Source organism: Hoplias malabaricus, chromosome 15 (genome assembly GCF_029633855.1).
Source record: "Hoplias malabaricus isolate fHopMal1 chromosome 15, fHopMal1.hap1, whole genome shotgun sequence".
NCBI classification, from domain to species: Eukaryota; Metazoa; Chordata; class Actinopteri; order Characiformes; family Erythrinidae; genus Hoplias; species Hoplias malabaricus.
The window spans coordinates 7,125,144-7,140,956 of NC_089814.1; the positions used below are offsets into that span (position 1 = coordinate 7,125,144).

Genomic DNA, 15,813 nt, shown 5'->3' on the forward strand with positions numbered 1-15,813 from the left:
GTGCCCACCTGATAATTATGACCAGCTAAAACCTTCAGATCAGTTTCTATAAATTGTTACATATTTTATGCACATATTTTGTGTCCCAAAAGGTCCTCCCGATGGTGTAGCACAGTAACTAACCTTTCTCTTCTGAAGGCAGTTTCCAGTGTTAGTGCTGTGCACACGGATTTCCTCCTCTGCTCTGACTGACAGGCTTCATTAGGAGGGTTTAATGTTTGCTCAGCTGCTGGTGGTAAATGGAGCAGCTCAAAATTACACCTCAGTGCTGAGAGCGCAGGTGAGACCGGCTTTATCAAACTCCAGCACTATGCAGCCACATGCTATCGATCCTCTCTCGTAGCACCTACATGTGCATGATCCGAACCTCTGCACTTAATGCGGACAAACCAAAGCCCCAAAGCCTGGTGTGAATTTATTTACAGGTGTTATAGCAATTGTTAAAATTATATTTTATTATTAATCCGGTTTAACAAAACAGTAATAAGCTTCTACGGATCTGAAATGGGCTCTGTATGAGGTCATGCACTTTCGAAAAATCCAGTGAATCTACTGAAACAATACAGAAAGCCATGAGCAACTATTACACAGTAGCTTCTGAAAGACGTACTGTAGTTTACACAAGAACTTAGGTTAGAAACTGAGGACTAAACAAGAAATGTAGGATGTTAGGTCACTTCTTGTCATTTACGTCACTGTATAGGTGCCTTGTCACTGTGCTGAAAACACACACCACACACAAACACCAGAGGTAGAGAGACAGCTGCAGTATCTGCAGGAGGGGAGGGGCGAGTTAGGACTGAGCTGTGAGGGAGAGAGAGAGTGAGTGAGACACAGAGAGAGAGAGAGAGAGAGAGAGAGAGAGAGAGAGAGAGAGAGAGAGAGAGAGAGGCTGAATCTCAAATGGCTCTGTACTCCCTATGCAGTGGGGCACTATTTGGATACAGAAGCCATATAGTGCACTATATAGGAAGTATGTATCTATTTAATTGAGACATGAACAGTGAGTGAGATTAAGAATGGTTGGTATAGAGAGAGAGAGAGAGAGAGAGAGAGAGAAATAAAGAGAGCTTTACAGCAGCCGCTAATCTCCAGAATCATGGCTGACCTTCAGCGTGGTTAACTCGGTCAGTCCTTTAGAGCTGGACGCAGCTCGAATCATGAAGGTGGTGAAGTGGAGGGAAAGCGCTGCCAAGTCCATTAACATGCACAGGGCTTTTTTCTTATTGAATTGAACACACACACACACACACACACACACACACGCACACATGCACACACACACACAAACACACACACCCTCCAGCTTCTAATGCTGCTTGTCCAAGGAGGCCATTCTTCTTCTCCTGGCTGCAGGACGTTTCTGCTTATTGTCTTTAAAATCGTAATTAAAAGACTGCCATTGATCTAAAGCCTGGTGATTTAGCTGTTGAGACGAATGATGCGCTGCAGCTCAAACAGAAAGAAGCAGAGGAAACACAGCTGCCATCAGGCTTTAGAGAAGCTGCCTGACCCTATCGCACATCGCGCTGGCCATAAAGTTCAAGAGAGATGTCTTTGTAGTCCCTGAATGAACCAGTTTATGCTCCACAGAGTGGGTCCCTTAATGTTTGCTTCAAAAACAGTTTCTTCTCTTGTTGGAAATCTTTGCATTAGCTATTGGAACATTGCTGTGAACACCTGGTAGGTGCAACCACAGCGTTATGGTCACATTCACCACTCCAACTCGTCACAGAGGTATGGATGGAGCTCTAAAGGGCCACTGCTCCACAGCTAATGCTGGGGGGCTTTATGCCAATCTAGCTGATGCTTGGCATTGGGCATGGTGACCTTATACTCATGACCCCTGTTCCATGCTATTGGTTGGTGCTTTTCTTTGTGTATGCAGTTGAACAGCATCCATGCGTGCATCATCACTCATGGGGTCTCCAGACACTTTTGCATGCATGCATATTATTGTGGTCCAGTTAAAAACACGTTTGTCCACTTTTGTGGATGTTTAGTTTACTATCATTTGAACACAGCAGCTGTCCTTCATATTGTGTGAAAGTTTCATGTTGAAACGACCAATAGAAATGCTCCAAAAGTACATGGAATAAAATCTTTTTACACTGACTATCATTAAAAATTAAAAAGGTTTTTTTTTCCCTTCTCATGTTTTTCAAAATAGAAAATATTATATAAATCTCAGAATGAGTTACTATCTCAATATATTCACTTAGTATCTCATAATAATGAGTTACTATCTTATATTGACTTAGTATCTCAAAATTAGTTATTATCTCAATATATTCACTTAGTATCTCATAATAATGAGTTACTATCTCAGTATATTCACTTAGTATCTCATAATAACGAGTTACTATCTTATATTGACTTAGTATCTCAAAATGAGTTACTATCTCAATATATTCACTTAGTATCTCACAATAATGAGTTACTATCTTATATTGACTTAGTGTCTCAAAATGAGTTACTATCTCAATATATTCACTTAGTATCTCATAATAATGAGTTACTATCTTATATTGACTTAGTATCTCAAAATGAGTTACTATCTCAATATATTCACTTAGTATCTCACAATAATGAGTTACTATCTTATATTGACTTAGTGTCTCAAAATGAGTTACTATCTCAATATATTCACTTAGTATCTCAAAATATTTATTTCTATCTCTATATATTGGCTTAGTATCTCAAATTAATAAGATATTATCACAGTATATTGATCTAGTATCTCAAAATATTGAGATAGTATCTCAAGATACTAAGATAACAACTTACATATTAATGAAAAAATATTGGTGCATTTTAAAAAATTATTATTATTAAATAATTTATAAACTAACCTATTTTAAATGTGAACATTATTTATTTAGTCAAGCTTTTGGAAAGTCAGTTCCCCTTAGGTAAAAGCTGCAGATCTAGGAGTTCATGGACGTGGAGAACTGCAGTAATCTGATATGTGTGTGCTGTACCCCCCCACCCCCCCACTGATCACTCTGGTCTGTTGAGGGTGGGACGGAGGGGCGCTGATATCTCTGGGAGCTCTCATTTCTGTGCTACCTTTCTGGCTCTCCCTTTTTAGTTATGCTGTTCTAATGAGGTCTGCCTGAGCTACATGTCACACTCAATTATTCTTACAGTGTTCTTACAGTCACCTGGAATCAAATATCAGACCTAACTATCTGAGTTTTTCTGATGAACGGCCGGCGTTGACCATGAGACGGCATCAACACATCCCCCACTTTTCACGAACGTCTTACCTTCACACCCACCCACTCACCACTGAGACTGGGAACTGCTTATTGATCCCCTGCCTCTCACTGTACTTTATTAATACAACTCCCAACACAATCAGAATATGACGTCATAGACCACTGCACACTCACTGTACCTCCATCAATCTTCATTCATACTTCTCTGTGTTTGTACACTGCTCTGAAATGGAGAGATGGTATGATATTTACACTGATGTATTATAAAAAGCACTCTCACTTACTTTCTAATGGCTCTTTTCCACTGCATGGTACCTACTCTACTCTACTCTATTCTACTTTTTGGTTCCTGATCCATGGTTCATTTTCCACTATCACAGCTCCACCCTGAAATTTAGCCAGATATGTTGCAAATCACCATCTTTAACAGGAACAATGGGCTTTGGAAACCACAACAATGCCGGCGGTAACGTTAAGTGGTGTTTACTCATGGTGTATTGGCGTGTTGTTGTTGTTGTTTGGGACTGAACACAGCTCCGTCATCAGTTCAGACAGATGAGTAGAGTTTGTTCCTTCCTTGTTGCAGCGTCCAGCTCTCGCTGGATTCTTTCGTCGGCCACCGATCCAAGGAGCGTTTGAACCTCTTCAAAAGACCACGGTGTAATCTTACGAGCTGCCTTTTTGAATCTGATAAAAGCAAATGTGCTCTATGGTGTAGCTTTTAGACTGTACAGATGCAGAGTTTGTGCTGGACGTCTGCATTTCACTGTGTAAACAAATTTCTCTGGCCAATCAATGCTCCGCAAGGTTTGAACCAAGCAGGTATTAAAGGTATTACTAGGTACCAGATTTGCCTAATGGAAAAGACAAACTGAGGCATCTATACTAACCCAACCACATGAATTCCAGTGCCTATATTTGCAAATGATATATCATCTAAATTAAATTAAATTAAACTAAGTGCTACAGGAGCACTGATACATCACAAATGATGGTGTACCTGAGTGGTGTACAGAGAAGAGGCAGGAATAGCTGCTATGTTAGCTTCGACATTAAAGGGTGAAGAAAAGCAGAAGTTGGGCCGATTTTTAATGACTCTGCTGCCTTTTCCTAATGAGACTCATAAGCTTTCTGTGAGGCGTCCAAAGGGAAACTTCAGCCTCATCAGGGTCTGTTAACTGACATATGAGTCAAAGCAGGAAACAAGCCCTGAATACCAGGCTTTCATTAGATTAGAGACTTCAAGATCATTAGAGACCTCCATCACAAACCCTCAGCACCGTTACAGCCCTCATTCCCACTTTCTTCCTGTCCATCCACGGCTCTGGAGAATCAGTACTTCACTGGGATAATTCACTAGGTTGCCTAACGTTTCTGGACACATGCTTGTCCTACATTTCTTCTAAAACAGAGGGTGTTTAAGTGGGGTATGTCCTTCCTTTTGCTGCAATAACAGCTTCTACTCCATGGAGAAGGCTTTATGGTATATAACAGTGATGTCAGAATCTGATGGCAGCCATTATAGCAATAGTGAACTCAGGTACTGATCTTTGTTGATTATTTCTGCTTCACAAACACCACTCCATCTCATCAGGACAGAGCTCCATCACTCCAGAATGCAGTTTCGATGCTTGCCGGGCCAAAACTAGGCTTTTTACCCTACTAGCTTGGCATTCTGAATTATGTGCAGTTGCTGCAGTGTCCCATTCCATTTAATGCATTTCTATGGAGATTATACAAGCTGTGTGGACTGTAACAGAGCTGATTTCACTCATTTTAAAGGAACAGTAGGTAGTATTTGTACCCGATGATCACAGCTTCAAAAAACATTGTGATGCTTCACTTACCTGTAATAAGGAAAACAGAGCCTCTGTTTTTGCTACTCTGGGTTCAGCTCTGCAGAAACTGCACTATGTAACCTTTGGAGGAGGGTAGGAAATGACCCACCTGCCCTTTCTTGTTTTCAGGACTGTATGGACAACTGTATGGATAGCCCAGGAGCGTATAAAATAAATAAATAAAAAATGACTAAGTGGCATTTAAAAGTTCTGAATACATAGGGTACCAGCCAAAAAAAGGAAACTGGATAAAAGGTTTCAAATATAATACCCCATCAACTCTCACATAGAAACCTCTATAACGCTGAGTCAGTTCATCAAACCACATTATCCAAATTAACAAAAAGAAGCTGGACGTGGTCATTTGGCCAAAAGCGCATCTGAATTGGCATGGACTCCATTACTTAGAAAGCCTGGGTCCTAAAAAGACTGTTGTTATCCTGTTTCTAATTTGTTTAATTCAGTTCTGGTACAATAAATAATGTATTAGTGTTTAAAACACATTCAGATCATTCACCAGGTTTAACACCTTCACATCACGTAATATGTTCCCAGAATCATCGCTGAGTTGCAGCAGCACAGGGCCTCATCTATTATTTCTGGACAAATGTGCTTCATTAAATTTAAATAACAATGTGTTCAGTACCTGAGCGTGGTGAATTTCAATGAAAGTAGATGGAAGTTGTATAAAAGTTGCCATTAGTTAAAATACACTTTATTTCACCATCCAAATACATTGGGTAGGTGTTTAATAACAAAACAGACCATTCTCTTTTACCCTTAGGATTAAAGGACTGTACCTTTAAGGTTGTTTACAATAAACACACCTTCTTGTTACATTTTATAAGCTCCACTGACCATATAGCTTTACAATTACAGACTGTTGCTCTATATATTTTGCTACCCCCATTCGCCCTGTTCTTCAATAGTCAGGACCCTCAGAGGACCAGCTGGTTTGTTTGAATGCCCTTTGAGGCCACTGCATAGTCTTCCATTCATTTTTGTGGAGACTTTCTAAAGAGCAGGTATGGTTTGGGTTTTTTGGGGTGGTGTGTTAGTGTGTGTTGTGCTGGTACAAATGGACACAGGACTTTTTTAAACATGGTGTCCACTCACTGTCCACTCTGTTAGGCATTCCTGCCTCCTTGGTCAGAGACAGAGACAGTACACAGTGCACAGTTGGTTGCACGTTGGTCGTCTTCTAGTCGTTCATCAGTGGATGCAGGACGTTGTCGACTGGAAATATTTGGTCGGTGGACTGTTCTCAGTCCAGTAGTGACACTGAGGGGTTTAAAAACTCCAGCAGCACTGCTGTGTCTGATCCACTCTATACCAGCACAACACACCTGGTAACACACCTCCACCGCGTCATGCTCTGCGGTGGTCCTCAGGGATCTACATCATTGAAGAACAAGGAGAAATTGGGGCTACACAAGTAAATCTTAAATGTAGCTGAAATGTACAGAACTGTTTCAGTAAGAACACCTCAGGATATGTGGAACGTTTTTAAGAGCTGCAATAATTGACCTGCTTCCTGACAGCCAGGAACAGTACAACATTCAATCACCTTCCCCCTCTGTAACTCTTACTGGACTTCCTGTTTAGAGGAAAACCTCTAAACCTTCAGAGCAGATGCCCCCATGAAATATTCACACAGTGCAGAACTCACCAGAAGTTGACAAGAAACGGGTGCTCCAGGTTCTGCATGATCTGGAGCTCTTTGAAGACGTTTCGCACTTCGTTGCGCTCCACACATTTCAGCTTGTTCATGTACTTCATGGCGTACATTTTCTTGGTGTCCTTCTTCTGCACGATGCACACCTGAACAAAGGAGTGGACATGTGTTGTTGCATCATCTTTTCAAACAAGGCAATGCTACGTCAAATAGCTACATATAAATGGAGCTGCCTATCTACCTTGTCACTGCTGACAAATTACTCAGGGGGGTTAATTGTTGTGATCACAACTAAGGTGATTCATTCAATGGGAAAATTAAGAGCTAGCCATAAAGACAGTTGGTACATAAAGCTTTCTCTACAGTTGTTACAGTATTAGCTATACTTAGAGTTTCACAATTATCTTGAAGTATATAAAATTCAGTAAAAGCTTCACACTCACAATAATTTGATTCAGTCTTCAGGTAACATTTTATTTCAGGTGAAGCAGAAAGTGTTTGTAATCGTTCAGTCTTCCCTCCTAAATTCAGTTCCCTATAACTGTGCACTATATAGTGAGTAATGTAGGGAATGGTGAGTAAGGGCCCTTTTAAACACCACAATTTATTTATGATGAAAGTATGTTAGGTTAGTGCTAGTCCTCCTAGAACCCATAAAGATAGCGCTGCAGCCTCTACAAAAAAAGTGCAATCTGGGTGATTTTCACCCATAGTCGCCCAAAAGGGGTGGAACTGTACAGAACTAAAACATGACGTTAATTTTACTGATCCTCAGAAGCAGGACAAACAATCTAGAACAGGCACAGCTAGTAAGGGTGAGCCAAACGTCTCAGGATATTCCTATATTTCAGAAACGACAGTGGAAAATGACATATTTGAAAACCTCCGCGAGTAATGGGTAAGGGGCCATGACCACCATTTTGAAAGCCACTGTATTGGATCAAGGGCAAGTTTTTCCAACGTGAAAGTGGTCAAGTCGCATATCAAAGAATCAAAAATCGATTGCCACAATCAGATTTGTGGTTCAAAATGATCAACACAGGAAGTTCAAAACCTTTGTTGTTGGTTCCAGGTAAGAGAAGATGGAACTGACGAAAGAACAGAGGACTGAGTGGATTCTGATGTCTGGGGAATGCAGTTGCAATATCATAGCGTCAGTCTTCAACAACCCACACCCAGAAAGACCACCAAAGTTCACACAGCACTGTTGCATCCCTCATAGCCAAATTTGGAGAAAGCAGGACTGTGACCAACAAGCGATGGAGTGGTCATCCAAACACTGCTACCGACAAAGAATTTCCTCGCTTTTCCTTTTGGTGGCGCATCACCTGATCTCCCTAATGTACAAAGCGCCCATGCTCAGCCATTATGTTTTTTAAAATAACAGATCTGGGCAGATCCAAGTATGTTTTGGGGCCTTCACCCACACAGCTGGGTTACCCAGTGTAGTTATGTCCAGCTCCCAACCATCAGCCAAGTCTCCCCTAGTCATATGATGCTAGTGAGCTGGGAGAATAAATACCAGTATGCAGCACCACTTTCAATCTACAGCTAAAACAATGTCACTGGACAACGCGACAGGCTTGCAGGACAACACCAACTACACAGTTGTGCTATGTAAGCTGACAGACGCCCAGGTATTACAACAACTCATACGTGTAATCACAGGATATTTGTGCACACTGTTTGAACACACTGTTATCAGACGGGACTGTCTGGTCAATACCGCGGTAATTCAATGGTAAGAAACAAATGTGGATAACAGCTGTAGTTAATCTTCAGCCCTCTAATTAAATCCCTCATTTAAGTCTTGATCCAAGCTTACGAGCTTCTGTCCAGGATCGATAAGTAAAGGTAATTGGGGAATCATTTTGTCTTGATTTTCCGCTTCTAAATGGCTGTTTTAATGAAAACCTTACCTTCCCAAAGCTGCCCTTTCCGATGGCTCTCAGGATCTGGAAGTGGTCAAAATTAACTGTGAAGGAAAAGAAAAGAAATACCTTATTATTATTATTATTATTATTAAAGCCTTTGAATCTAATCCATTACTGCTGTGACTTTAGTGGGCTTAAGTGTTGTAATATTCCACAAAGCGAGTAATGCACACTTCAAAAGATTTGTACACACTCATAAAAAATACTGGAAATAATTGTATAATTTCCACAGAAAAGCACTGATCAATAAAATGGAATGTGGAGCAGCTGTACATGAGCCTAAGGTCACCATGCTTGATGGCACGAGTCAGCATCCCAGTGTCTCCAGATTGATGGAGCCTCATACAATACACTGCTCACTTTCACCATATTGTCAGAACTGAAGGGTGAAAAAAAAACCATCTCCCAGAATGCATTGCAGCTGTTAAATGCTGTCTGGAGCCCCTGAGAGGGGCTTTAACTCGCTGACTGATCAGATGTGACACCTAATGATGCGGTGTGTTATCTGCGGCGGTTGTGTTTTTGCTAAAGGTCCTGAGAGTCAGTACACACTCTTCCTCACTCCTCACTCAGGGGTTTCAGAGCTGACAGCTGGGTGAAGGATCTGCAGAATTAGGGATGGATGTCAGCTGCATATTCAGTAACGTTTGTGTTGCCGTGGCGGCAGCAGCTATATCCACTGTCACCTGAAAAGCGGAAGGTAGATAAAGTTCTGTGTCAAACACCAGCCTCATTTATAAGCGCTAGTGCATATACATACAGAGTTAAGAGTGTGTAGGGGTTGAGTTTGTTATAAAGTGGCTAGACCATTCCTGAATAAAGACAGTAAGTCTCACTTTATATTTAATAAAACTTCTGTGACTCCACAGGCTGATGGTGAACAGGGAGAACACACCACAATCCTCACAGACAGTCACCCGGAGGAAACCCACGCAGACACAGGGAGAACACACCACATTCCTCACAGACAGTCACCCGGAGGAAACCCACGCAGACACAGGGAGAACACACCACACTCCTCACAGACAGTCACCCGGAGGAAACCCACGCAGACACAGGGAGAACACACCACACTCCTCACAGACAGTCACCCGGAGGAAACCCATGCAGACACAGGGAGAACACACACACCTCGTCACAATATACACAGAAACACAAACACACACAAAATAATCACCCCAATGCAACCCGAAATCAAAAAGTCTCAAAGAAAAAATTGAAAAATGTGGAGAAGCAGAAAATATGGAGAAGCAAGGCATGCTGGGAGCTCCCTAATGAGTCTCAGCTCCTCCCAGTCCTTGGACACTTGTACTGCCCCCTAATGGTTTGTGTGTTTAACAGTGAAATAATGAATTTTTTACAGTAAAGAGATGTAAAAAAATTATATTTTGGCTGATAAAAGTATTTACGGTATTTCACTGTTTTCAACCTTTTTAGAGTTTACAGTCATTTACTGTCATGGTTTTACAGTTTTCCACCGTAAAATTCACAGACATTTTTTACAGTGTATGCTACTGTGATGCTGCAATTTCCTTTAGGATCAATAAATTAATATCTTATTTATACTTATTTTCATTAAACCAGTCACGAGACAATGATAATACTTCACAGTAAACAAAGTTTAATTAAAAACTCAAAGCTGTTATTTAACATTTCAACATGAAAATACGTAATTCACTAAAACCATTAAAATGAAGCATTAGCTTCATTTTAAAAATTATTTTGCTTATTTTCATATTCACTGTAAAATCACCTCTGTCAGAAGAAACTAAATGGTAATAAAAATATGGAATTAAAATCAGTGAGAACTGTTTCATGTGAAACGCTCCACTCCAGTAAGTCAGGAGAGATCACAGTGGTGGGAAATGGAACCAGACGTCTGAAGAGTTTAATGCCTCTAAATGCTCCCGGCAGGAAGTTGAGATGAACATACTTCCTAATTCTGGAGGCGCTGTTTTAAGACACTTTGAGAAAAATGTTTGTCCTCAGTATATAATAATAATAATATCCATCCCAAACATATTTATTAGATTCTCATTCATTCATTCATTATCTGTAACCCTTATCCAGTTCAGGGTCGCGGTGGGTCCAGAGCCTACCTGGAATCATTGGACACAAGGCAGGAATACACCCTGGAGGGGGCGCCAGTCCTTCACAGGGCGACACACACACACACACACACACACACACACACATATTCACTCACACCTACGGACACTTTTTGAGTGAGAGGAAACCGGAGCACCCAGAGGAAACCCACGCAGACACAGGGACAACACACCAACTCCTCACAGACAGTCACCCGGAGGAAACCCACGCAGACACAGAGAGAACACACCACACTCCTCACAGACAGTCACCCGGAGGAAACCCACGCAGACACAGAGAGAACACACCACACTCCTCACAGACAGTCACCCGGAGGAAACCCACGCAGACACAGAGAGAACACACCAACTCCTCACAGACAGTCACCCGGCGGAAACCCACGTGGACACAGCGAGAACACACCACACTCCTCAGGGACAGTCACCCGGAGGAAACCCACGCATGGGGAGCACGCCACACTCCTCACAGATAGTCACCCGGCTGAAACCCACACAGACACAGGGGAGAACACACCACACTCCTCACAGACAGTCAACTGGAGCGGTTTATTAGATTCTATTAGATTTATTTTATTTATTAACATTGCAAATAATTTAGGTAAAAAAAAAACAAGCAGGTTCTAAATGATAATTTCACAGAAGGAACCAAAAACCGTCTCCTAATTCATGTCAAATTCAACTCTAGTGTCCTGCAAGTGACCTGTAAAACAGCAGTGGTCAGTAAATGTAGGGCAGTCCACTGATAGAAGTTTACTGTGTCAGCATAAAATCTGTTCCACAGCAAAGTTCCACAAAGTTCATCATAACAAGTATCTAAACGCTCCAGTCTAAACAGTTTGGTGTCCACTGTTTTTGTGATGTATGTTTACACTCCTGACTGTCCTTTAAAGGGTCTTTTTGCAGTAGTGCTAGAGTGTGAACCACTGCAGCCTACGTCTTTTGCTCAGAGACTTGATGTCAATGTGTTACACTCATCTCTAACAACTTAAAACTTAAAAACAACTTAAAAGGGCATTATTTTACTGCAGGTCATTATGAATAAGGCTACATAATATTTATATAAACCATTTATGACAACAGATTTAACCTGCATCCATAAAGACTTACTGAAACCACTGTCAGTTGTTTTTAAAAATTCTACGGTGAAACTGACCAAAGACGCTTTTATGACAACTGACGTTTTCAGCTGCTAATGTAGGTTTATGTCAGCTGTCATGAAAGGCTGGTATTTCCAAATAGTGGACCCATGTCTCAGACTGGAGTGAATTACAATACTAGCAGGATATAAGACCAGTTTTGAAAAATGAATTATTCATTCATTGTATGTAAATGAATATCCAGTTCAGGGTCACAGTGAATCTGGAGCCTACCTGGAATTATTGGGTGCAAGGCAGGAACACACCCTGGATGGGGCGCCAGTCCTTCACAGGATGACATACACACTCACACCTATGGACACTTTTTGAGCTATCAATCCACCTACCAACGTGTGTTTTTTGACTGTGGGAGGAAACCAGAGCACCCGGAGGAAACCCACGCGGACACAGAGAGAACACACCACACTCCTCACAGACAGTCACCCGGAGGAAACCCACACGGACACAGGGAGAACACACCACACTCCTCACAGACAGTCACCCGGAGGAAACCCATGCAGACACAGGGAGAACACACCACACTCCTCACAGACAGTCAACCGGAGGAAACCCACGCAGACACAGGGAGAACACACCACACTCCTCACAGACAGTCATCCGGATGAAACCCATGCAGACACAGGGAGAACACACCACACTCCTCACAGACAGTCACCTGGAGGAAACCCATGCAGACACAGAGAGAACACACCACACTCCTCACAGACAGTCACCCAGAGGAAACCCATGCAGACACAGGGAGAACACACCACACTCCTCACAGACAGTCACCCGGAGGAAACCCATGCAGACACAGGGAGAACACACCACACTCCTCACAGACAGTCACCCGGAGGAAACCCACTCAGACACAGAGAGAACACACCACACTCCTCACAGACAGTCACCCGGAGGAAACCCACGCAGACACAGGGAGAACACACCACACTCCTCACAGACAGTCACCCGGAGGAAACCCATGCAGACACAGGGAGAACACACCACACTCCTCACAGACAGTCACCCGGAGGAAACCCACGCAGACACAGGGAGAACACACCACACTCCTCACAGACAGTCATCCGGATGAAACCCATGCAGACACAGGGAGAACACACCACACTCCTCACAGACAGTCACCCGGAGGAAACCCATGCAGACACAGGGAGAACACACCACACTGCTCACAGACAGTCACCCGGAGGAAACCCATGCAGACACAGGGAGAACACACCACACTCCTCACAGACAGTCACCCGGAGGAAACCCATGCAGACACAGGGAGAACACACCACACTCCTCACAGTCACCCGGAGGAAACCCACGCAGACACAGAGAGAACACACCACACTCCTCACAGACAGTCACCCGGAGGAAACCCACGCAGACACAGGGAGAACACACCACACTCCTCACAGACAGTCACCCGGAGGAAACCCACACAGACACAGGGAGAACACACCACACTCCTCACAGACAGTCACAGACAGATGATGAACCACTTTAAAATAAAAGCTGTATTCATTCATTCATTCGTTCGTTATCTGTAACTGCTTATCCAGTTCAGGGTCACGGTGGGTCCAGAGCATAATAGCAGTATTGTCTAAAGTATTGTTCACAATTAGGCTTGTATTAAAAAGGACTTGTATTAAAAAACCTACATACACATTTATAAAGTCATGTAGCCTTATGATCTATGACTTATTTCCAAGTATTATCAGAAGAACTGTTGCATAAAATGAAATTAAACTCACCCTCCTCTGTGTCCTCACTGATGGAGGATCTGCTGGACTGCCCTAGACCCATGCTGAGTCCGTGTGTGTGTGTGAGAGAGAGTCCTAGTGTGTGTCCAGATCAGAATGGAACTGGAAACATCCCTCAGCAGCGTAACTCAGCACCTACAGACAACTGGACTCAGCGAAACAGCGGAGAATCCTGCAGGAGAGCAGAGAAGAGGGTCAGACACCAGGGGATTCAACCAAAGCCCACCTAGACTGACCCCTGCTGTGTGTCAGCACTCAGATGCACTCAGAGCTTTCACAGCTTTAAATAACAGTTTTCAATAGGACAAAAAAGAAACAGAAAGGAGAAGTAAAGGCATCAGAAATCAGCATTTTCTGCTCTGTAATATATATATACACGATAAACCATCTCTGCTCTGTTCAGATGTGAACTGTGATGCAGTATGAAATGAATAAGGCTAGTTTTATAGACAAAACACAGCATTTTATCCCCAGCCACATGGAGCCCAGTGAAGACTTGCTAACTACAAAGTTTCTTCATGGTGTTCTCCATCCTTTGAACATTTTACATTAAGTCCAAAGTGATTTACATTTCTGTAAACAGCGTAAACAGCTCGTAACGTTCTGTATTTAGCGCTATTCATTTGTGAATGAACCGTTAAAAGCAATGTGCGCAGCATTATGTGCACAACGAACAGTCCCTTTCGCTCACCGCGACTCACTGAATCTGAATCTGCGAATAAGGAACCAACTTTTGGGGGCTTCAAATATTCAAATGTAGAAAGAAATAAAGATGTCCTCATCACACAACAGATATATCAGACTGAACTGGGTATGGCCTATTGTTTAACACAGTTATAAACAGATATAGCCCAAGCTACCTATAAGTGTAATTCAGTGTGTACATTTATTTGTAGGTAAACAGGCGTTACTTAAACACTAAAAATGAGGGGTACTTTATTTATAACTAAACCTTCCGTTAGTGGGTCAAGAACCCAGACATAAAAAACATGTATAACAAGTATAAGGCATAAATCCAGTGTATATCAGTTCTAAACAAGAATAAAACCAGAGATAAACAACATGTCAATCTACACCAGTCCTGATACACACAGTAAATATCCATCAACCGTTAGAAACCAGACACAAACCTGAGGAGCATGAAGCTCGGAGGGATAAACCAGACTCAACAATAACGGTCAACTGTTCAGTAACCAGCAGAGTCCCGGATTAACCCCACAACAGTGAACAGTGAACAGTGAACACAGGGCAGAGGAACCGACACAACTCCACACCAAGAGTCCGATCCGCACTGCTGTCAGAACACATCCATGTGCTCTCTCTCTCTCTCTCTCTCTCTCTCTCTCTCTCTCCAACTTACTCTAACCCACCCCTTCTCTCTCTCTCTCTCTCTCTCTCTCTCTCTCTCTCTCTCTCTCTCTCTCTCTCATTCTATCTCCAACTTACTCTAACCCACCCCTTCTCTCTCTCTCTTTCTTTCTCTCTCTCTCTTTCTTTCTCTCTCTCTCTCTCTCTCATTCTATCTCCAACTTACTCTAACCCACCCCTTCTCTCTCTCTCTTTCTTTCTCTCTCTCTCTTTCTTTCTCTCTCTCTCTCTCTCTCATTCTATCTTCAACTTACTCTAACCCAACCCCTTCTCTCTCTCTCTCTCTCTCTCTCTCTCTCTCTTTCTTTCTCTCTCTCTCTCTCACCTTCATTCTCTGTGACCCTTTGACACTCTTCCCTTCTGTCCGTGTACCCCTCACTCTCTTTCTCACTCACTCCTCTCTCTCTTTCGGTGTCCCACTACACTCTCTCTCTCTCTCTCTCTCTCTCTCTCTCTCTCTCTCTCTCTCTCTCTCTCTCTCTCACCTTAAACACGGCTGTGTGTGTCCAGTCGAGTTTGTAAATCGCCGGAACTGAAGTGTCCGTTTAGAGCTGAATGACTGCAGCCCAGAGTCATAGCCTTGGATAAACAAACAGGTGGAAAAGAAAAGGCTGCACCGTTTAAGGCGCACCGGAAAATCCGATTAAGAAGCGAACTTTAGCCTTGTGTGGAGCAGGCGGGGACCAGCTCAGGACCCTCTCCATCCCTGGACTAAGCAGACTCACTTCAGTAGAGCCCGGTTTGAAAGTCGGAGTCTCGGAGCTGAAGCT

At 42.7% G+C, this 15,813-nt stretch overlaps 1 protein-coding gene across 4 annotated transcripts in view; it reads right to left on the reverse strand.

Moving 5' to 3' along the window:
- Positions 1-15,569, reverse strand: part of stk32a (serine/threonine kinase 32A) — a 66,017-nt gene extending 50,448 nt beyond the window's left edge. For 3 of the 4 annotated variants that reach the window (XM_066645767.1, XM_066645770.1, XM_066645769.1), the window contains exons 1-4: positions 14,806-14,943; positions 13,667-13,847; positions 8,654-8,709; positions 6,729-6,880 (exon numbers count right to left, since the gene is read on the reverse strand). In XM_066645767.1, the coding sequence (XP_066501864.1) occupies positions 6,729-6,880; positions 8,654-8,709; positions 13,667-13,718 (260 nt within the window). In that variant the 5' untranslated portion in view covers positions 13,719-13,847; positions 14,806-14,943. Of the gene's footprint in view, positions 1-6,728; positions 6,881-8,653; positions 8,710-13,666; positions 13,848-14,805; positions 14,944-15,528 lie in introns of those variants that run through there. The other variant, XM_066645768.1, reaches the window with a different exon arrangement.
- Between the last annotated feature and the right edge of the window lie 244 nt (positions 15,570-15,813).